Source organism: Anolis sagrei, chromosome 1 (assembly GCF_037176765.1).
Source record: "Anolis sagrei isolate rAnoSag1 chromosome 1, rAnoSag1.mat, whole genome shotgun sequence".
Taxonomy (NCBI): domain Eukaryota; kingdom Metazoa; phylum Chordata; class Lepidosauria; order Squamata; family Dactyloidae; genus Anolis; species Anolis sagrei.
In genome coordinates, this window is record NC_090021.1 from 269,407,359 (window position 1) to 269,430,576 (window position 23,218).

At 41.6% G+C, this 23,218-nt stretch overlaps 1 protein-coding gene across 1 annotated transcript in view; it reads left to right on the top strand.

The window, feature by feature from the left end:
- The first annotated feature begins 11,666 nt into the window (after window positions 1-11,666).
- TRIM44 (tripartite motif containing 44) overlaps window positions 11,667-23,218 on the top strand; it is a 115,257-nt gene continuing 103,705 nt past the window's right edge. Inside the window, exons 1-2 of the mRNA XM_060752750.2 lie at window positions 11,667-12,180; window positions 20,654-20,731. Of these exons, the coding sequence (XP_060608733.2) occupies window positions 11,983-12,180; window positions 20,654-20,731 (276 nt within the window). The 5' untranslated portion in view covers window positions 11,667-11,982. The remainder of the gene's footprint in view (window positions 12,181-20,653; window positions 20,732-23,218) is intronic.

Sequence of the window (23,218 nt, forward strand, 5' to 3'; positions counted from 1 at the left end):
AGGTACTAGGTAGGTCAGTTACTATTCTTGCATCTATCAGTTGATGCTTCCCATGCTTTTGCTCAATGTCAACAGTCCAGGAACATAACTAATGGACATGGCTTTAAAATGAACTTTACATAATTTCTATACATTAGACAGCTTCATAAAAGACTATAAATGACTGTAATTCTACAGGTCTGATATATAAAATGACATTTTCTTCAGAGATCTTCTTCAGAGTAGCTTGGTAGACCTAGGTTCTACCTACCATGACTATGGCTTTTACACTTCTCATGCTCTTGAAAGCATAAGAAGCCTGTCCTTGTCACAGAGCAAATAGACGTTTATCATGATCTGTTCTTTTTATCACTGCAAGTCCATGAATTCTAGTAGGTGGAATAGAGGAAGGAACTGGCAAGTCACCTCTAAATATTTCTAGCCTATGAAAATCCTATTAAATTCATGGGTCAACAAGCAACCTGAAGACTCTCACACACATACAATGCACTTTACATTTCTGAAAGTGTTCAGAAATTTTAATTGGTCAAAAGAACTACAACCAAATTATTATAAGTATCATAATGATGATGATTATTATCACCTTTATTTTCATCTTGCCTATCTCCCCATGGGAACTCAAGGCAGCTAACAATCATATGACACAATCACATGACAACTGGGCCTGTCTAGAGGGAGCACATAACTCCCTTGTTGCAATACTTCCAGTCCATTTCCAGGCACAATTCAAAGTGTGAATGATGACTTATAATGTCCTATGTGGCTTAGGTCCAAGCTATTTGAAGAACCAAATTTACCTTTATGAGCCCATTAGATTCTAAGATAAACTAGGATCTCATCACATTGATGAGGTCCAGTGTTCCGATTTGCCAGCCTCCATGGCAAATCAGGGGGCAGAGGAGCAATCCTGAGGCCCCACACTCCACCTTGCCACCAGTTGACGCTTCCCCATCACACTTGAGGAAATGTCACTGTGCAGCTTCCCCCTGTGCAAGCCCCATTGTTCCAAATGGAACATAACTGGGCTCATGTTTTGGTGGTGCAGCATCCTATAATGCTGTTGTCCCAGTTGACCCACATAACCCCACCGAAAGTGAGGCTACATCATGTGATAAGTGGCATAGGGCTCTGTGGGTCAATTGGGGCAGAAGCATCCTAGAATGCTGAATTTCCATCATCATGTGATGAGGTCCCTAGAGAGGCACTTTTCTCTGTCTCATTACCTCCAAGGCTTGTTTGCTGGGAACCATGGTGAGAGCCTTTTTGGTGGCTGCTCATAGACTTCGGAGCTCTCTCCCTTTCCTTGCTCTCCAAGTTAAGACATTTTTATATTGTTAGGTTTTTGGAAAATTACTGCAGTGGACTTTTAATGCTGTGAGGTGCTGTGTTTAAAGTTTTTATGTTGCATTTTAATGTTTTGCATTTTTAACTATATCAGTTGTTTTTTAAAGCTTATATGTATACCTTTATTGAAGCATTCATATAGTTTTAATCTGTATTGGTTTAACAATGCTGTTAGCTACATTGAATCTCATTATTAAGTCTGCATATAAATGAGTATAACAACAATAATATAACAATATGATGGAAATAGGCATGCTAGTGAAATTCTTCTTTGCATTCAGGCAGCTCAGTCTCTTCTGTGTGGGATGGCATGCCATGAAGAGCTCAGATAGAGCAGTTCAGAATAGTAGAAAGAGTCCTGCTGGGTGTATACTGACAGGGAGGGAGGTTCATTTGTACTCTTTTCTTTCCCTATTTCAGGATTTTATGTTTCTTTTAGCAGAGTAAAATAATGTATGCCTGCTTCTGGTTTGTTTGAGGTGTGATTGAGGGTGTCCTTCCTTTTAATGAGGATCTAGAAGAATCTGGATCCAAGACTTATTCCAGTATACCAGCAAAACTTATCCCAGTATACCTTATTCAAGTATGCTTCACACCACTTGCTTTTTAGTTCTGCCAGCATTGGAGCTTCCATGGAGGATGAGATGCAAGGGCCATTTTCTCTGGGGTTTGGAAGGGCCAGTGTGAGTCATTTTCTGCTTCTCCAGGGAAGTGGATGTGAACTCTCTTAGGTCTAGTGGCACACAAACCAAAGAAGCACAAGAACTGTTTTGAGATCTGAGCTTGCTTGCTTGTATTATTTATTTTGTACTGTGCCTTTCTCTTAGTATGCAACCCAAGATGCTTACAACAATTTTTTAAAAGCTCATTTGACCCGTTTTTTTTTAAAAAAAGTGAAACACTTTTAGATGCAATTAAATAAACAAAGAGAATTATATAAGTTTTAAACGCATTACAGGATTTATCTAGATTTGCAGAGGATAGGTTCCAACACCCAACTAACTAACCACCATGAATACCTGAAACTGTGGATAATAGCAAACCCTATACCCAGACTGGAAGCATATCATATTATAGAACTGCATTGGAAGAGCTAGAGTGCTACAGATACTTCAGGAGAGGAATATTTTTGGCATGTAGATACTGACTCCATGAATAAAAGGGTTTAATTGTATAGTAAAAAAGATAGAGCACAACTTTCCCCATTCAGTATCACTTCTATCATAATAAGATAAAAGCTAAAGGAAGAAAAAGAGAAGATAGAGTAGGCATGGGCAAACTTTGGCCCTCCATGTGTTTTGGACTTAAACTCCCACAATTCCTAACAGCCTATCAGCTGTTAGGAATTATGGGAGTTGGATTCAAAAACACCTGGAGGGTTGAAGTTTGTTAATGCCTGAGACAGTGGGACAATCGAGACTCCTGTAAAAAGGAATTCTATATACAACTTAGGGCAGCCATAAGGAAAACTCACAGTTGTGTCCTCACCAAACACTACAGTGCTGGTAGTAAAATGGGCAGAAATTGCTTCTTTTAATATCCTGAAAGTTGACCAGACACACAGAAGATGATGCAGTGGCCCTTGGTATCCCCTGGGGGTTGGTTCCAGATCCTTTTGTGGATATTAAAATCCATGGATGTTCAAGTCTCGTTACATATAATGGCATAGTAAAACAGCATCTCTTATATAAACAGTCAAAATCAAGATTTGATTTCTGGATTTTAAAAAATATATATATTCAGGTAATGGGTGGTGGAATCTGTGGATACAGAAACCATGGGATGGAGCATCTATTTTATGGCTTTTCAGAGAGTTTGAACCCAAGTCATGTATGGCTTAAACATGCAAATCCTGATATCAGAATGATAGTACTTGTGTCTCTCTGTGTGGCAGGTTTATGCCTTTCACCTGCTCTCTTTTTTTCAGCATGCTCCTCACTCCCATGCAGGTAAGGTGGAATAAAATGTGTATGTGTGTGTATATACACACAAATGCATGCATCCATGCAGAGGGTCTATCTGTGCAGTCAGCAATTCTGCTTCTACTTAGATTTCTGTGCTTTGATAGCTTTATATATGCAGAGCCTATTTTTACTTTTGACTGAACATGATAGATTTGTGGAGCAGGATAGACAGGAGGACTACCAAAAATGATGACTGGGGCCAGACAACATAATGCCACTCTTTCCCTGAGATGTTTATTCAATGATATAAAGAGGAAAAAGAAGAAGAAAAAAGCTTCTTTTTAGGAGAAAAATATATACAAAACAAATGTGTTTGTTTACTTTGGACTAGCTAAGCAGGTAAACTTCAGAATCAGAGCTGAGCAAAGTTTGTTTTGGACTACAAATGCCTCAGCCACCATTTCCACTGTGGGAATCTCAGAGTTGTAGTTCAGAAGGGTTATGTTTCAAATCTATGTTATGGAAAGAAATTGAGCCCACGGTAAGAGGCAGACAGAATTTAAATCCGAAACCCTCTCTTTCTCACAAACATTTGCAAATGTACCTTATTTGAAAAGCCTCACTTATTTTAGAACATCGCTGCCCTAGCAAAATACAATGGGCTGCCTGCATTGCAGAACACTGTGGCTCCCTTGAGCAAATACTGGTGTCATTTCTGCTGCCTGTTGCTTCTTCCTTTTTAAAAGTATTTTCATCTGGCAACCATACCCTGAGAAATCTGTTATCCTCTTTTGTTCACTTCAAAACATATTATTTCCGGCAGTACAGACAACATTTTTTTTTTTTTTTGCATTTAGGTACCAAAAAAACCATCTGTCAGCTTAAAGAGTTCAAATAGAGGACTCCTCAGGACTGGCAGCAGGCTGCACTAACGCCCGAGAGGGGAAGCATCTTGTAAACCTTTTAGGGAGGATCAGTCCCACAGTGCCAGCAGTGCAAGTACAATAAGGAAGATTTTACTGAAATGCAAGATAAACATGGCAATGAAGGTAGCAGAGAATGATTGTGTCTTCCTTTCCCTTTCTGTTTTACTAGCGAAGGGCTTGTCATTGTGACAGATTCCATGCACCAAGCTTTCACATAGAAAAGAGTTCACAATCCTCTAGGCGTCTGCTGTAAGGTGCTCAGTCCTGTGGTAGCTTCTACCTTTTGGTATGTACTCTTTCTTTTGCTCTCTTATCACTGGCTCCAGAGTGACCAGCTTCTTTAAAGAGCCCCTTCTAAGAAAAAGCAATGAATTTACTGTGCATTTCTAGATTGCCCAACCTCACAAAAAGAAGAATAGCTTGAAGCTATTAGCCTGATCCTTCTGAAGGAATGAAAAACCACCCTGCCTGCCTTCGGGACCTCTCCTATTAGGAATGAATTTGTTAGTAATATTTATCCAGAGAAAAGCAACAGCAAGCCTTCTCTGGAGAAATCTTGCCAAGTAAACCTCAAGATGGGATTGTCTTGTCAGAAACGGGATGAAAGCACACAATATTCACTCAACCCATTACAAAGCTTGAAAATGAAATAATACTTCTGCTATCCTACCTGATTTAGGTAACTATTTTAAAAGCCATCTGAAGAGGGGGGAGTGGGGGAATGGCAGGGGTTTTCCCCAATGTGCCATGTGCTGGCACCATATTTTTGACCATGGACTACAACTGTTCCTTTCTTTCCAAGGAACTCATTATCAACCCATTGCTAATAGTGCACACTGTATCTGTATCTTCATTGTGAAGACATTTGCCCTTGCGCTTTGCTACTCTGCTGCTGAGTACGTATGCCCAGTGTGGAACACATCTCATCATGCTAAAACAGTGGATGTGGCTCTTAATGAAACATGCTGCATTATCACAGGGGGTCTGCATCCTACACTTCTGGAGAAATTACACTGTCTAGCCGGTATTGCACCACCTGACATCTGCTGGGAAGTAGCAGCCAGTAGTGAAAGGACCAGGGCAATGACCTCTCCGGCCCATCCTGTTTGGATATCAGCCAACACGCTAATGCCTTAAATCAAGAAATAGTTTTCTAAGATATACTGAGATGCTTGCAGGAACACCTCAGCAAGTGAGAGTCCAAAAGTGGCAGACTAAAACCCAATACCTTAATCCATGGCTGATACCAAATGAGAGACTCCCTCCTGGGCACACAGAAGACTGGGTGACTTGGAAGGCACTGAACAGACTGTACTCTGGCACCATGAGATATAGAGCCAACCTTAAGAAATGGGGCTACAAAGTGGAGTCCATGACATGCGAGTGTGGAAAGGAGCAAATCACAGACCACCTACTGCAATGCAACCTGAGCCCTGCCACATGCACAATGGAGGACCTTCTTATAGCAACACCAGAGGTACTCCAAGTGGCCAGATACTGGTCAAAAGACATTTAATAGAATGCCAAGTTTTTATACTTTGTGTTTTCTCAAATACATTGGTTTGCTCCTGAAACAATCAATCAATCAATAGCTTGCAGGCCAGCACTGGTACATGGACCAGTGCTTTGTGTGGCATTGATTTAGATGGCATGGGGCAGAGTATGACCAGTATACCAATAACACCTAATCCTTAACTTCTTGATTACCTAACTCAATAGTTTCACGCAGATATTAAACAGCATGGGGGACCAGATGGGACCATGTGAAACTTCATAACAGTTGTTCATTTGTAGCTACCAGCCATTAAAACAGAAGCAAAATTGTTGAAAACTTTAACAGCTGGAATCACTGGGTTGCTGCATGGTTTTCTGGCCTGTATGGCTGTGTTCTACCAGCATTTTCTCCTGATGTTCTGCCTGCATCTATAGCTGGCATCTTCAGAGGAGCCAGCCACAGATGCAGGCAAAAAGTCAGGAGGAAATGCAGCTAGAACATGGCCATACATCACAGAAAACCATACAACACCCTAGAAGCAAAATTTAGTGTGCCCCTAAATTCCAGTTTATACAATTGATGTAGGCAGGTGTTACTGTCAATGGTACCAAACATTTTTGAGAGGTTTAATAGAACCAATAGGGTTGCGTTCCTACATCTCTCTCTTCAAGATCGGATCACATGTGATGGCCAGTTTTGGTGCCACAATGACGCTGAAACAGATCTAGTACAGGTGTGGGAAATTGCTGGCCTTCCAGAAATTTTGGTCTTCAATGAGTCCAAGCAGGACAGTTATAAGCAGTTATGGGAGATGTAGTACAAAACATCTAGAGGATTATTGGTTTTCTTTCCCCTGGTCTACAAAACAGTTTCATCTAGGAGATGCTGAACTGCCACTGCTGACTTGACCACTTGGCTCTCAAAGCATATATCTGTGATTGAGTGAACTGTTCCAGCTGCAGTGTTTCGGTAATGCTTGCAACATGGCAAGCATTACTGAGACCTTAGCAGTAGCAGATGAGAACACTTTTATCCTCTCCAAGTATTTTGCGAACATGTTACACTGAGCCTTTGAAGATGGAGTCCTGCACTAAATCATACAAAGCAAAGTCCTACACCCAAAAAAGCAGTTCACTCACTGTCACTCTGCAGATGCAAAGGTGATGGAGAAACCGTTTCTTCTTTGCAATCACCACCCAGCAGATCCAATAATAGGCTCTTACTGGGTTCAGTCATACTTTAGATGAGAATTCTGCCATTTGGATCCTAGCAATCTTAACACTTGCTAATTACACCATGAATAGCTCATCTGCTTCCCCATTCCCAGATGTACTTTGACTAGTTACTGACTGTAAACATACACCAAAACATATGGTGTGTTGTGTAGATTCCAACTTGTACTTCCTGAGTTCCAACTCACTCTCCAATGTTATTGATTGCATTGGACTTTTTTTTTGTTTAAGGGCAAGTCTCTCAACAATTTCCTTTGAGGTTTTCACAGTGAGGTAATTGGACACAGAACTGAATTGAGACAGCAGTTTTACAAAGTGTTTTCACGTGTAACTGTACATTTTTAACAACCATCATTGAATCCAACATGGCAAGCATTACCGAGATGTTAGGAACAACCTGCTCCATTCACATTATGGCTGTTTTTCCACTGAAATTAATTCTCTAGATGAAAAAAAGATTGAAATGTTAACCATATGACCACTGCTGCCCTCTTAGGTATGGCAGCTACACGTACTACTCTTTTCAGGATTGGTTACATACATCTTTTGACCCAAGAAGACTTACTGAAAGATACTCACTCTGGAGGAAGGAAAAAGTGGAAGAAATAGGTGCTACATCTTTACCATAAAGCATACCAGTTCTTATTGATTCTAAGGAAACATGGATGATCCAACTGCCCAGATAAGGAATACAGTGTGACCTTGAAATCCATGGCAGAGACATCCCAACACACACACACACACACACACACACACACACACACACACACACACACAGCTTCCTTGATTGAGTCAATCAATCCAGAGAGTGAGTCACAAGGTAACATCATATAACACCTCTCCTATAAGGTGGACTGATGCCTTCTTTTTGAAAGTGTTATCGGTTTGAAGAGTTGTCCAGTCAAAGTATGACTGAAAGATAAAGAACTACAGTGGACCCTTGGTATCTGCTGAGGTTGGGTTCCAGGATTCCAAGTGGATACCAGAATCTCTGGATGCTCAAGTCCCATTATATACAAGAGTGTAGTAAAATTGTGTCCCTTATATAAATGTCACAATCAGGGTTTGCCTTTGGAAATATATTTGTTTGTTGTTGTTCATTCGTTCAGTCGTTTCCGACTCTTCATGACCAGCCCATGCCAGAGCTCCCTGTCGGCTGTCACTACCCCCAGCTCCTTCAAGGTCAATCCAGTCACTTCAAGGATGCCATCCATCCATCTTGCCCTTGGTCAGCCCCTCTTCCTTTTTCCTTCCATTTTCCCCAGCATAATTGTCTTCTCTAAACCTTCCTGTCTTCTCATGATGTGGCCAAAGTACTTCATCTTGGCCTCTACTATCCTTCCCTCCAATGAGCAGTATGGACTGGTTGGATCTTTTCGCAGTCCAAGGCACTCTCAGAACTTTCCTCCAGCTGGAGGAAATATATTTGAGGAGGGGGTATATTTTCAAAATCCACAGCTTGATACCGGGGAGGGAGGGGCAACTGTATAAGAAAGTATATCAGACACATGGAGCTGCCATCCAGTTACCACCAGTAGTGAGCAGAAAGGGAGATGGGATACAACTCTATTTATGTTTTAAAATCCTAATTTTGCATGTCTCTAGCCAGTGGAGGACTGGGTCTAAAAATATTGTTTGCCAGGAGATAAAGAGGGTCCACCCACAACTATAAGTCTCATTGCACAGCTGCAACAGTAAAGGTCTGAGTCTATATAACGTATGTGTAGGCCTCAGATAAGCAAATCAAAATATTTTTTTCAGATATAATATTCTTAAATATAACATATCCTTGAAAAAATCTTGTATTAAAATAGGAGTACAATGTAAATTTTAGTTTCACACAATAATAATATTGGAACTTCTATGATATTTCTAATCTACTAAAATATCTTTACTGCTTTTAATATATTGTCTAATGTAAGGGGCCACGGTGGCACAGTGAGTTAAACTGCTAAGCTGCTGAACAGAAAGTTGGTAGTTCGAATCTGCAGGATGGGGTGAGCTCCTGTTGTTAGCCCCAGCTTCTGCCAACCTAGCAGTTCGAAAACATGCAAGCGTGGGTAAATCAATAGGTACTGCCCTAGCAGGAAGGTAATGGTGCTCCATGCAGTCATGTGACCACATGACCTTTGAGGCATATATGGTCAAAGCCAGCTCTTCAGCTTAGAAATGGAGATGACCACCACCCCCAGAGTCGGACACAACTAGACTTAATGTCAAGAGGAAACCTTTACCTTTACCTAATGTTTGGCACCTGCCATTGAGTAAACCGACCAGTCAGCCACTTTCTCCATCATAAGGAATGTTATGCAATTTATAAATGCCCTCTCTGTTGATGTGTAAGTGGCCAAGATGGGCTTAAAGAACTTGGCCACGAGGGATCACCTATGTTGATGATGATTACGACTCTTTCACCTCCAAATCACCCTCTCCCAAAGCCATTTTAAAAAAGAAAGCCAAGTGACATGTGGAGACCTTTACCCATATTTACATATACCACCTCCCACAGCAGGCATGGGCAAACTTCGGCCCTCCAGGTGTTTTGGACTTCAACTCCCAGCCTATGAGCTGTTAGGAATTGTGGGAGTTGAAGTCCAAAACACCTGGAGGGCCGAAGTTTGCCCATGCCTGTCCTACAGCCCTAACTTTGTAAGAAAGGGAGTTCAGGGGCTTTTGCAGTTGATGGCTTCAACAAGTGCGCATTAACAACAACAACAACAACATCACACACACATATATAATCCTCAATCCACCCCTGCAGCCAGGAAAGAATAGGCCCAGTTTCTTCTTCCTTTCAGCCACTCCATCTTGTCCCAAAAAGGGAGGGAACCATTCTGCAGACTTCAAAGGACTTCCCCTCCCTGATTATTGCCAGACCAGTTACTAAGCTTCCAACTCCTCTCTCCCTGGGCTGCTCTGAGTTTTCTGGGCTGTTTGGCCACGTTGCAAAAGCATTATTTCCTGACATTTTGCCCACATCTATGGCAGGCATCCTCAGAGGTTGTGAGGTCTGTTGGAAGCTAGGCAAGTGAGCTTTATATAGCTGTGTAATATCCAGGGTGGAAGGAAGAACTCTTGTCTGTTTGGGGCAAGTGTGAATGTTGAAGTAGGTCACCTTCATTAGCTTTGAACAGCTAATCAAATGCAGGTGAAACATCAGGAGAGAATGCATCTGGAACATTGCAATACAGCCTGGAAAACTTACAGCAACCTGGTGATTCTGGCCATGAAAGCTTTTGACAACACACCCTCTCTCCCTATCTCTTTCTCCCTCTCCCACCCCCCGACCCCCCAATAGAATTATAGAGTTGGGAGACCTTGTGGGCCATCCAGCCCAACCCTCTGCCGAGAAGCAGGAAAATTGCATTCAAAGCACCCCCGACAGATGGCCATTCAGCCTCTGCTTAAAAGCCTCCAAAGAAGGAGCTTCCACCAATCTCCAAGGCAGAGAGTTCCACTGCTGAACTGCTCTCACAGTCAGGAAGTTCTTCCTTATGTTCAAGTGGGATCTCCTTTCCTGCAATTTGAAGCAATTGTTCTGCATCCTAGTCACCAGGGCAGCAGAAAACAAGCTTGCTCCCTCCTCTCTGTGACTTCCCCTCACATATTTATACATGGCCATCATGTCTCATCTCAGCCTTCTCTTCTATTTAAGCCACTCCTCATAGGGCTTGTTCTCCAGACCCTTGATCATTTTAGTCACCCTCCTCTGGACACATTCCAGCCTGTCAACATCTCCTTTAAACTGTGATGCCCACAACTGGCCACAGTGTGATTCCAGGTGTGGTCTGACCAAGGCAGAATAGAGAGGCAGCATGACTTCCCTGGATCTGCACACATACAGGCCAAAATCCCATTGGCTTCTTTAGCTGCTGCATGGCATTGTTGGCTCATGTTTAACTTGTTGCCCATGAGGACTCCAAGATCTTTTTCACAGGTACCCCCCACCTTTCCCTCCCTTCCTCTCTCCAAAACAGATTGGAGCCTTAAACCCTTGTGCCGGCAGGACTGAAGACCTATAATAATAATAATAATAATAATAATAATAATAATAATACCTTTATTTATACCCCGCTAACATCTCCCGAATGACCTGGTGCGGCTTACACAGGTTGCAGGTTTGAATCCGGGGAGAGCGCGGATGAGCTCCCTCTGTCAGCTCCAGCTCCCCATGAGGGGACATGAGAGAAGCCTCCTACAAGGATGGTAAAACATCAAAATATCCTAGTGTCCCCTGGGCAACGTCCTTGCAGACGGCTAATTCTCTAACACCAGAAGCGAAGTTTCTCAAGTTGCTCCTAGAATCAGAGAATCCTAGAGTTGGAAGAGACCTCATGGGCCATCCAGTCCAACCCCCCTGCCAAGAAGCAGGAAAATTGCATTCAAACCATCCCTGACAAATGGCCATCCAGCCTCTGTTTAAAGGCTTCCAAAGAAGTAGCCTCCAGCAAACTCTGGGGCAGAGAGTTCCACTGTTGAACAGCTCTCACAGTTCTTCCTAATGTTCAGATGGAATCTCCTTTCTGTAGTTTGAAGCCACGACAAGAAAAAAGAAGAAGAAAAAAACAGACCTAACAATTAAATGGGACAGGGAAACACGCCGCATTTTCCCACTTTAACAAAGAGGGGTTTGATTTTAATTAGCAAAAAAGTAAAGAAAACCAGACCCCGGTGGGGGAAATCCCTCCCCGAACCGCGACTGCTTCGGCCACTGCCTTGACCGGGAGAGCGGGAAGGCATCGCCCTTTTAAGTGACTCAGGAAGTGAAAACACAAAACACAGAAACAGCAAGAAAGGAAAGCGAAGGTGCAGGTCCTCCTGGCCTGTGTTTCGGAAGTGAAAGGCAGGCATTGGGGGTGGGAGGGGGGGGGGGAGAGGTTGTGAAGGAGAGGGGTGCTAGAGGTCAGCACACGTTCTCAGAAGGAGGTCCAGGAGAAAAGAAAAGAGGGGTTGTGAGTGAGAGAGGAAGAAGAGCAAGAGCAAGGAAAGTCCCGCCTGGAGAGGGAATACAGGCAGAGAAAGAAGGATCGCCAAGTCAGCAGAGGCCACTTTGGTGCTTGGCCTGGGAGTTGGCCGGGGTCATGGCCGAGGCCGGGCTGGAGGGAGGCCCCGATGGCGAGCCCCGGGCCCCCGGGCTGAAGAAGTGCGAGGCCCACGGGCAGGAGCTGGCCCTCTACTGCCAGGAGCACCGGGAGATGGTCTGCGTGGTCTGCGCCCTGGCCGGGCCCCACCGCCAGCACCGCCTCCTCACCCTCGGCGAGGCCTACCGCGCCCTCCGGGTAAGGCAGCGGCGCAGAAGGAGGCCGCACCACACTTGGGCCCAAGGCTCCAGCCGCCAGGCAGCCCTGGCTCTCTCATTCCTCTCCCTAAAAAGCAGGGCTGGAAAGGCTTTCTGGAACAACAACTCCAGAACCACATAGAAGGATCAGAGCCTAACACGTTAGAGAGATGATTGACCAAAGCTAACAAAATGAAGTTCAATAGGGACAAATGCAAGATACTCCACTTAGGCCAGTTCCTCATGTTGTGGTAGGAGCCCCCGGTGGCACAGTGGGTTAAACCACTGAGCTGCTGAGCTTGTTGACCAAAAGGTTCCGGGGAGCAGAGCGAGCTTCCGCTGTCAGCCACAGCTTCTGCCAACGTAGCAGCTCAAAAACATGCAAATGTGAGTAGATCAATAAGTACCGGTGCTCCTTACAGCGAGAGGTCAACCCTCCTGTTTAAGGAGCTCCATTGGCTGCCGTTTACCTACCGAACCCAATTCAAGGTGCAGGTGCTTACCTACAAAGCCCTAAACGGTTTGGGACCTGCCTACCTGCGTGACCGCATCTCCGTTTATGAACCCACGTGCTCCCGTCGTTCATCCGGAGAGGCCCTGCTCGCGATCCCACCTGCGTCACAGGCGCATTTGGTGGCGACGAGGGACAGGGCCTTCTCTGTGGTTGTCCCCCAACTTTGGAACAGTAGCACCCTCCCCAAAGACATTAGACAAGCACCCACGTTGGCAGTCTTTAGGAAGAACTTGAAGACCTGGCTATTCCAATGTGCTTTTCCAGAATAGGATAACCCCCAGCACTATGTCCCAGAAGCACTTTATTAGAGTTTAGGACTCTGCACATTGCACTTGCCCAGAATCCCAACATACCTCCTGTCACAACCAGCACTTTTTAACCTGTACCCATCACTGGCCCGGCCCTGGTTTTTATTGCGTAATGGTGCAATGTTTTGTTACTGCTTATGTTTTTAATTTACTTTGTATTGTATTGTTATTGTTTGCTGTTGTTGTGTTAAGGCCTTGGCCTTTGTAAGCCACATCGAGTCCCTTTGGGAGATGCTAGCGGGGTACAAATAAAGTTTAATAATAATAATAATAATAATACCACTCCAGCGGGAAGGTAACAGCGCTCCATGCAGTCATGCCGGCCACATGACCTTGGAGGTGTCTATGGATAACGCCGGCTCTTCGGCTTAGACATGGAGATGAGCACCACACCCCAGAGTCGGACACGACTGGACTTCATGTCAGGGGAAAATATTATTATTATTATTATTATTATTATTATTATTATTATTACTATTGGCTCCTGACCCCAGTCAAGCTGGCACCAAGCAGCTCAAGAAGGCTACTATCAGCTTCTAACTCCAGCAGACATGACACCATGAGGGAAGAAAGCCCGCAGGGGGTATCCTCTCGCCTGCATCCCAACAGAAACAACAATAATACATTTCATCGGAGTCCCCGATGGCACAGTGGGTTAAACCCCTGTGCTGGTAGGACTGAAGACCGACAGGTGGCAGGTTCGAATCTGGGGAGAGGGGGATGAGCTCCCTTTATCAACTCCAGCTCCTCATGCAGGGACATGAGAGAAGCCTCCCACAAGGATGATAAAAACATCAAATCATCCGGGCGTCCCCTGGGCAATGTCCTTGCAGACAGCCAATTCTCTCACACCAGAAGCGACTTACAGTTTCTCAAGTCGCTCCTGACACGACAAAAAATAAATAAATTGGCTACCTGCCTCTCCTCGGGGCTCAAGTCAGGGTACAATATCATTTTAAATACATTGATAAAGCATATAATTTGTACTGTATCCAGGCCTAGGCAAACAACTGTCCTGTTGTTTTCAAAGAAATGCTTTCATCTTTATTTTACACACACAGTAGGCCCTTGGTATCTGTTGAGGTTTGGATCCGGGTTTTAAGTGAACAGAAATTCCTCTATACAAACCAAGAAATGACAAGTTTTGCAGTTTGGAAAATACTCCTCCCACTTTCTCATTGACCATACTGTGCTACCAATTGCTAACACATACACTTGAAGGTAGGCAAGCTACTAAGAATGTACATGGACTAATAACATTTGTGGTTTGATTTTCAAAGCTCCACATAATTATATTAAGTGAACAAAGGTGATAACTGAAAAATTCTCCATAATGTATGGAGCTGCATAGGTGATTGAGGAGGAGAATTGATAATTGGTACAATGACTGGAACAATCTGATTGTATCCCAGAATTGATTTATAATAACTGCAGCCAAATTCTGCCATGATTAAAATTTATGAGCTCTATTGGGTAGGGAGGATGATGGATAAAGATAGCTTCAGCGATATATTGGCTTTACCTAACCTGTGATTTATGCATATTGCTGAATAAAAAAGGATCAGCACTGGCCGCACTGGATTGCCTTCTCTATCTTAATACTAACTGTCTGTCTGTTGCTACCATGAGTGATAGATATCCCAGGAATGGTGGTCCAAAAGATCTGGAGGACAACAAGTTGAATAATGCTAATTATAGGATTTCTTGTGTGGAAATCCTATAATTAGCATTATAGGATTTCAGAAGTGTAATTGATAGTGATGCTGCAGTTTATTGCCCTGCTCTTCTGCATTTGCAGTTTTCTGTTTGTAAGCAGGAAACATATTGCCAGCAACCCAATATTTGTTTGCAGGTGGAAAATGAAGGCCAGTCTTGCCGTTATTTGCTTTCACAGTTCTATATCTTTTGCAAACTAAGGCATAGCTGATAGGTTTAATTTTAGGTTTTCTCTCAAGTGTGAGTAGTTTGTTTTGGGGCAGTTCCTAGAAAACATAGCTGTAGGAGTTGTTTCAGTGATAGTGTTAACTTCCTTAGTTACCAGGCTATTTTGCAGAAGGGGTGTTCTGCAGAGTTGCAGCTTCCACTGAGAAATAGAGTTTTCATAATGGTTACTTTCTTGTTTTTTTCCTTGCATGTTCTTTGTGCATGACTTTCTATTCATTTTTGGTTTCTTTTCCATGCTAGAGGAATCAAATCTTATACAGAGTTTTTTTTCCTGTTTCAGTATTACTGTTGCTTGTTTCAAATGTTTTATTCAACCCAGCAGATTTATTTAAAATTTATGTATGAAAAATTGATATTCAGAGATGTGAATCTTGATAGAATTGATACTTTTGACACACAGAACTGTATAAACATAGTATTGGAAGAGGCCACAAGGGCCATTTAGTCCAACCTTATTTTGCTATGCAGGAAAACACAACCAAATCACTCCCTTTAATTTAAAACTAGCTTGGGGACTCAGAAGTGCCTGGGTTATTCGAAAAAGGCATTGTTTGTTTGGGATATTAGGTAATATTGGGTAATCTGTAGCTCTGTTTCTTAGAAAAAAGTCAGCCCTGTTGTTTTTTTATGAATGCTCCCATAAGAAAATGCATAAGGATTTGGGTGAACTGGAATTGCCAAAATTGTAGGGTAATCAACCCTAACCCCACCAGTATTCAAAGTTTGCCATGTTGGATCTGTGTGCCAAGTTTGGTCCAGATCCGGCATTGGCTGGGCTCAGTGCTCTCTGGATAAGAGTGAACTACAACTCTCAGGTCCAAAGTTATTCACCTCCAAACCAGGCCAGTATGCACAGTTGACCATATAGCATCTGTGTGACATGCCAAGTTTGGTCTATATCTGACATCAGCTGGGTTCAGTGCTTTCTGGATGGAGGTGAACTACAACTCTCAAAACCAAGGTCAATTCCCACAAACCCCCTCAGTATGTTCAGGTGGTCATGGAATTTCTCTGTGCCAAGTGTGGTCCTGGTGCATTGTCGGTGGGGGTCGCAGTTTCTCTGGATGCAGGTGAACTACAATTCCCAAAATCAAGGTCCATTCCCACAAACAAAAGCTGTCTGTGTAAGTGGACACCACCACCACATACATACATACATACATACATACATACATACATACACATTTTCACTTTTATTATGTGTATAGATAATTAGATAAATAGATAGATAGATAGATAGATAGATAGATAGATAGATAGAGATTATGTGTATAGATAGATAAGGAAATTCCATCACACTTTAAGGCAGCATATTCAATTGTTGAACATCTCTTAGTTCTTTTAATGTTTATGTAGAATCATGTTTCCTATATTTTAAATCAATTCCTTTGTCTCCTACTCTCTGGAGCAGCAGAAAACAAGCTTGCTTCATCTTTGATAGCCTGACGTAGCTCATACTATCCTTGTGGGGAGAAGGGCGGGGTAGAAATATATGAAATAAATAAATAATAAAAAGTTTCATAGCGTTGGTAAATTCCTCTCCAAATGCACTGAGGCTACAACTGGGCGGAATATCCTTGACCTCTTGGGGAGTTTCAGTAATATTGACTATAAAATTGTCCCGGTCAATGGATTTGTTATACTATACATTGTGCAACAGTCGCTGAGCTTCTACCTGCTGAGTTGCTGCCAGAGAATAGCATTTGGAGATTTATTTATTGCAGTACATATACAGAGATCTTCTCAGCTCCATAATAGTTGTGCTTTGAGATCTACAGGGTATAATCCATCTGTATGGAGTAACTAAGATGATCCATCTGAGGTTGAGGAGTGCAGTTTTTCCACTCTGAAGATGATGTTCAGTTCTGTGTCTCCATTCCATCTGAAGGGAAGCTGGTTCCTGAGAATTAGACAGATACTTGCCTTTTAATGTAAAAGTCAGAGTTTGAATTCGCTTTTGGCCATGGAGAGCCACTGGATGACCATGGGCAAGATACACTTACTCGACCTCAGAGTGTAAGGATAATCTTAACAAGAAATCTTGTGATAAGATCACCAGCAGTCAGAAATGACTTGAATACACATGGAAACAATGCCAAAATCTTTTAAGGTTCCATATGACTCTTTCTTACTAAAATGTTATTTTCCCCTTGCAATCTGAAGTGATGCAGTTAATTCTACAACCTTAATTTCTGTTTCTTTTCTATGCTTCATAAAATTGACTTGTCATGCAACACTTAGATAATACGGGCAGTATTCCACAAGTCTGGAAATACATTTGGAACATCTTGTCTGAGTGCCATATGTAACTAATTCTAAATTGTCATGATCTGGGAGTGGAGCACAAGTTCACAAGTTTGGCTGGAAGCCAGTTGTGCATATTATTTAGGCAAGGCTTCTCATATTTGCAGATGCAAGAAAAAGCTGCTGGCATACAAGTCTGTCAGCCTAGATATGTCTGTTGTACACTTACATGACCATTTACTTTTCAGGTGACTGGGCAAGAGTTTCCCTTTCCCTCAAAGCCCAATAGACTATTTGACTTATTCTTTTATTATGCAAACAGAGCCAGAGTTAGGTGAATTATGGATTGGATGGGTGAGAATATGTACACAAGGCCATCTTAAAAGCAAAGCTTTCTTAAACAGCTTTTCCCTCTTGTAAATTGATGTTCCTGTTAATTTGTATTTTATATTTCGGTGCATTCAGTCTGCCCTAAATGTGTTTGTGTGTGTGGCAACCAGCAATGAGCTTTTAGTAATTGAGCTTTTTGATTGTATGTACATATTTATTGCATATGCACTGACTTGCTTTACAGTTTAAATTTATAGGTTTCATGACTTCTCTGTACTCTGCTTGAGTTACTTAATCAAGATGCCTTTATAGATAAACAGAGATGTACCAAACCTCATGCTGGTAAGAAGCTTTCTCCATGAGAGCTTCAACAGAATTGGCCTGCTTTATCCCCAAGGGTTCATCTGTGGGACCCATCACAAATGCAAAAAACATGGACAATTACACCTCATATTATATGGTGGTGACATGAATGAACGTGCTTCAGTGTTTCTGCATTCATGTTGCTGCCATATTTACTGATTGGAAGAGACCAATGAACTCCTTCTTACTCAATCTCTGAAGCTTGCAGTATTTTATTGCTGTCTTTAGAAATCTTTAGGGTATATAACTCCCACTTGGCAGGGATTGGCTTCGCCCCAGTCTTGGGAAGGGTAAAAGCTATTACCATGACCAAAAACAAGAACACCGTCTTGAACTAAGAGAATAATATAACATTCAGCAATGCAGACCCAGTCTGTGTGAACTTTTGGGCAAAAGGACAAAATAACATTTTCTTTTGTTTATATTTTCTGCTTTTGTTTACTTTACCCATCTATTTGCCACTAACTTACCTGATTTTTACTCCCACTGACTTGGTCTTCAGTGTATCCTTGAACATAAATTGAGCGGGATAAGGGAGGCTCAGTCCCTCCAGATCAATACAGCTTTCTGTTGTTATCCTCTGGTGTGGAAGAGAACATTACTTGAAGTGCTTCACAGGCATAATCTCTGTAATCTTGCAATAGCTGTGTAAGCAAGAGCAACATTATAACTGCATGAGAAACAAAAATTCTAAAACTTGATAGCTACTTGTCTAAGGTCCCTTGTACACTGCCATATAATCCAGATTATCAAAGCAGACAATCCGCATTATGTGCTTTGAACTGGATAATATGAGTCTACACTGCCATATAATCCAGTTGAAAGCAGATAATCTGAATTTTATATGGCAGTGTAGAAGGGACTTAAATCCTACTTATCTAAGTATGAGATAAGATTTTGAGCAAAGACTTTTCAGTTTGTATCCTAACAGTTTTACTCAAAGTTCAGTCTACTCTGCAGGAAACTAAGTAAATGTGAATTGTCTACCATCACATCAGATAACTGAAGAAAAACTGTTCTCATTTAATACTTACAGCTAGTAAGCTTGTTTGGGATGCTCACTTTTTTTGGTCTAGGAATGAACTAATGTTGTTGGGTACCTTTAAGTAGCTTCTAACTTATGGTGACAGTAAGATGAATCCATTATGGGTTTTTTGGGGGGCTGAGGGCATGTGTTTCACCCAAGACTTCCATGGTCAAGCAGGGAATCAAAACCTAGTCTCCAAATTGGTAATCCAACAATCAAAACCTAGTCTCCAGATTGGTAATCCAACATTCAAACCACTACACTGCGTCAGATCTTTCTCATGTCAGCTCTTTCTCATGTATTCTGTTTCTATGACTGAGTCTTTCCATATGTCAAATACTTGGGGCCCTTCTACACAGCCATATAACCCAGAATATCAAGGCAGAAAATCCCGCAATATATGCTTTGAATTGGGATATCTGAGTCCACACTGCCATATATTCCAGTTCAAAGCAGATAATCTGGGTTTTTATTCAGCTGTGTAGAAGCTTGTTTTTACTGGCTGTGTATAAGAGAAAGGTTTAATGTTACCACACAAACATAGGACAATAGAAGTGGCTAACATATAAAAGCCTGAAGGTACTGGTTGGAATGGTGATGTGAGAGTTCTTTCTAGAATTTTATTTGAGAATGCTGAGGAGGTATAAAGAAATTGGTGCAACAATAGAAAGTGTAAAGATCAGAGCCAACACATTATGTGGGCTTTGAAACTGCCAAGTGTTTCCTGGAAGTCGCCCAACCTGCTGTGGGTATATAAGTAGTTGATCACTGTCTTTGGTGGCTATTCAGCTTTAATGAAATGGTTACTGTGAAGTGGTGGGATTGGGGTGTGAACAGAGTTCAATAGTGATGGCTGTCTCTCAGCAGCAACAGAACAATTCACAAACGTGTCTTAACACTACGTATAGTCCAGAATATCTTTCAGGAGGTATTTCTGGACCTTGTAAATACTGTTTTCTTTGGCAAATGCTACAGATGACTTACTGAATCACTCTTCAGTCAGTGAAAAAGAAAAGTACTCTCAAAACCACAGATCTTTCCAAGGAAAACAGGTCAAGAAGACAAAATGCCGTTTCAAGGTTTCCTCCCTCAGATACTTGTTTTACTGTTGTGATCTCTCCTCACACTTTAAATCGGAACTGCAGTTTAGTTCTAAAGAGAGGCTAGTTCAAGCAAAAGAAGCAAATATTCCGGGGACTCTACAGGTTCCTACTGCTTTGTCTTTTGAAGTGTGAACTCTTGATTATTTTGTTAATTAGTTCTTTCCATCAGCTCCATCGTCCAAATGGGACCAGAAAAGTGCAGGATTAAATTATTGGGCAGCCAATACCAATTACAGAAAATAGATGAAACATGGAAGCAGGTCACCATTGCAGGCATATTCTACATAAGGCCTTTATGCTGAAAAGTACTGAGTCCCACCTTGACAACTATTGAATTTTTGGCTTGAGGAGCAGTGAAGAATGCTGAGCATCCGGCAGGATTTGAGCCTGCAATGAATGATTTGTCCTGTGCAATTGCATTTAATTTTCATTCCAGCAGTTCTCCCACTGCTCTTGGCAGATATATCTTTTCTTCTTGGTTGCTTAACCTCAGTCCCAAAAGAATGAGTGAATGTATTCAGGGCAACCTGGCTAACAGAAAGTGCTGAGAGATGGCTGCTCCTCTTCCACCTCCCTCCAGTTCTCTTATGGAAATCTTCCTTGTATTTGCAGGAGTGACCTTCACCCTTTTTGTCTTTCAGGACAGAGAACCCGTCAACCTGAAAGCGGCCATGCTCGAGATGGTGAGGAGGTTACAGTTCAAGTGTGCAGACCCTAAAGTAAGTTAATAAAAGAAACATGACTGCTGATTTTTCAGCTTTTCATTTTCCTTGAGAAAAATACACTGCTTTTCTAACAACTATCAGCGTATTGCATTGAGATGTAATTTTAAAAGAGCCAGCTTTATATATACCTGGAGATAAGTAGTTTCTTTAGCTTCCTCTGCTCTCTCTTGATCTCTCTTTCTCTCTTTATATAGCTTGAAATAACATAATTAGTATTTGTTTTCCCTAAACAACACACCAGAGTGTCCTTAATATTTCACTATTACTTATTTGTCCAGTGTATGTCTTTCCTTTCTACTCAGAAGCTGATGATTGTGTAAATAAATGAAACTGGTAGATATTCTCATAATTGTTGCTGACTAGAAAATTGGAATTATCTTCAGCCTATCAAATCTATGATGCAATTTGATCCAAACATACTTTTGGGGACCTCCATCTTAAGTTTTAACTACATTTCAGTAGTGCTAATATTGCCCCAGTGACCCTCCTAGTCAAGAGGCAATGCAGTAGTGGGGCCCAGCCTAGCCATTGTGCTTGAGATGTTGAGGTTACCTTGCCAAGTCCAACTTTTTTATCTGCTTACACTGTACTGGATTATTTTCCTTGAAGGTCTAAGCTGTTTTGTGAGATGTGATTCATCAATCCATCTGTAGAGGTTATGGGTGGTACACTAAAACTACCTTATGTTACATAAAACTATAAATGTATGTTTGCACAAGTCCATAAGGACACAATACCAGAGAACTTCTGGACAAGGTGTCTCTGTGTTTGTGGATCTTCACATTTTGTTAAATGTGAAGCATTCTCAAGTACAGGAGATAAGTGAAGATGGCGGAATTATTGATGCAGGGTTAGCAAATCCACTCTAGATTTTAAGACTGCTTCTCTTACAGCTGTTCCACATTTTATGGGAGCTTTTTCATCCTGCTTATTGTTTCTTCTGAGGTTTGGCACTGAGGGAACTCCTGTACAATTCAGAGCATTGTAAATTCAAAAGTGGATTTCCTTCTCCCTTGGCAGCAGCTCTACAAGTCCCCTTTGGTGCTAGAGCAACCCATGGGTGCCTGGTTGACCCTCTTTCTGTTCTTATTTTTACTGACAAACAACCTTTTAATTTAAATGGCCCTTCAGCTTTTGTTAACAGTGGTAGGGGGATCTTTTAATTGAGTATTTATATTTGTTATGCTTGGAATGTGGTTTTAATTGGTTAAATATAGTTTGACTTTTGTGAGTGTGCTTAAAATGTTCCCTCCAGGAATCTCTTGGTCCTCCAGTGTAAGTCTAGTTAACTTCTGCTGGAAATGGACCATAGAGTCGCCTGGAAGATCTAGAAGTTTCTAGAAAGAAGAACTTATTGGATGTGTTTTTTGGTATATAATTTTGCTCTGCATGTATCGACACTGGATTTAATAACTTATTTCAAGATTTCCTAGTTACCACATATTTGTTCTTGGAAAAATAAGTTGCATTCTTTGGCAGTATATTTCTGCTTCTGTAGAATAATTTCTGTTGTCAAGTTTTGTTGTATTGTTGCATATTTATTCCATTAAGTCATTGGTAAATATTTACATTTATTTATTTATCGACAGTACAGAAGAGTTATGTCTTAAGGATTGAAAAAAGCTGTGGAGTTGTCCTGGGACCATGACATTGCAGTAAGGGGAGATGAAAAAGGGTAAACCTCCCTCTGCATGTTCTGATTTCTTAGTTTAAATAAACCAAAAATACCACACCTCATGGTATTCTCTTTCTGGGGAAAACCTCAAGGACTGGTGAAGACTGAACATGTCCACCAGACATAGAATACTGAGGGACTGTTGAATGAATAAAATTTGAGAATGCAATTTCAGGAGTTCTGAAAAGGAGCACTTTACATTGCAGCATTTTGTCATAGGCCCTATGTATCTAGGTGAGAATATATGTGCCAGTATCCCTTGGTTCCATGACTTATTTTGGTTTTTGAATTATTTATTGGCATCATAATGCTATATGTCCCAACTTAATTGTTTAGTAGTTGTGAGACCTATTCCTAGATAAGTGGTATAGAATTGCATGAGTGAATAACTTAAACACTTGAATGCATAGTTCTTTACCAGTCTACATTCTTCAGAATCTGCTATGTGTTCAGTGTTTATGAAATGTGTGGGGGGAGTGTCAATATGAATCCAGCATACATTATTCTAGTGTTGTGATATGAACCCTTTGTTGAGTAAAGCCAACTTGAGAAATGCTGTCGTCAGGGTCAAGAGAATGGTAATCATGTAATGCAGTATTGGGGAATATAATAAAAAGACTTATGGTTTATACTTTGAACTGTGTTTAGCATCTGTACAGAATTAATAAATGTAAGTTGCTTTGCTCAGCAAGCCAACTGATTAAAAGTCCTTTGACTCATCAGTAAAAGAATAAGACAGGTAATCTATGACTATAATACTTCTGTTTAATGTAGTCATTACATTAAGGCAGGTATTATTTGAGGAG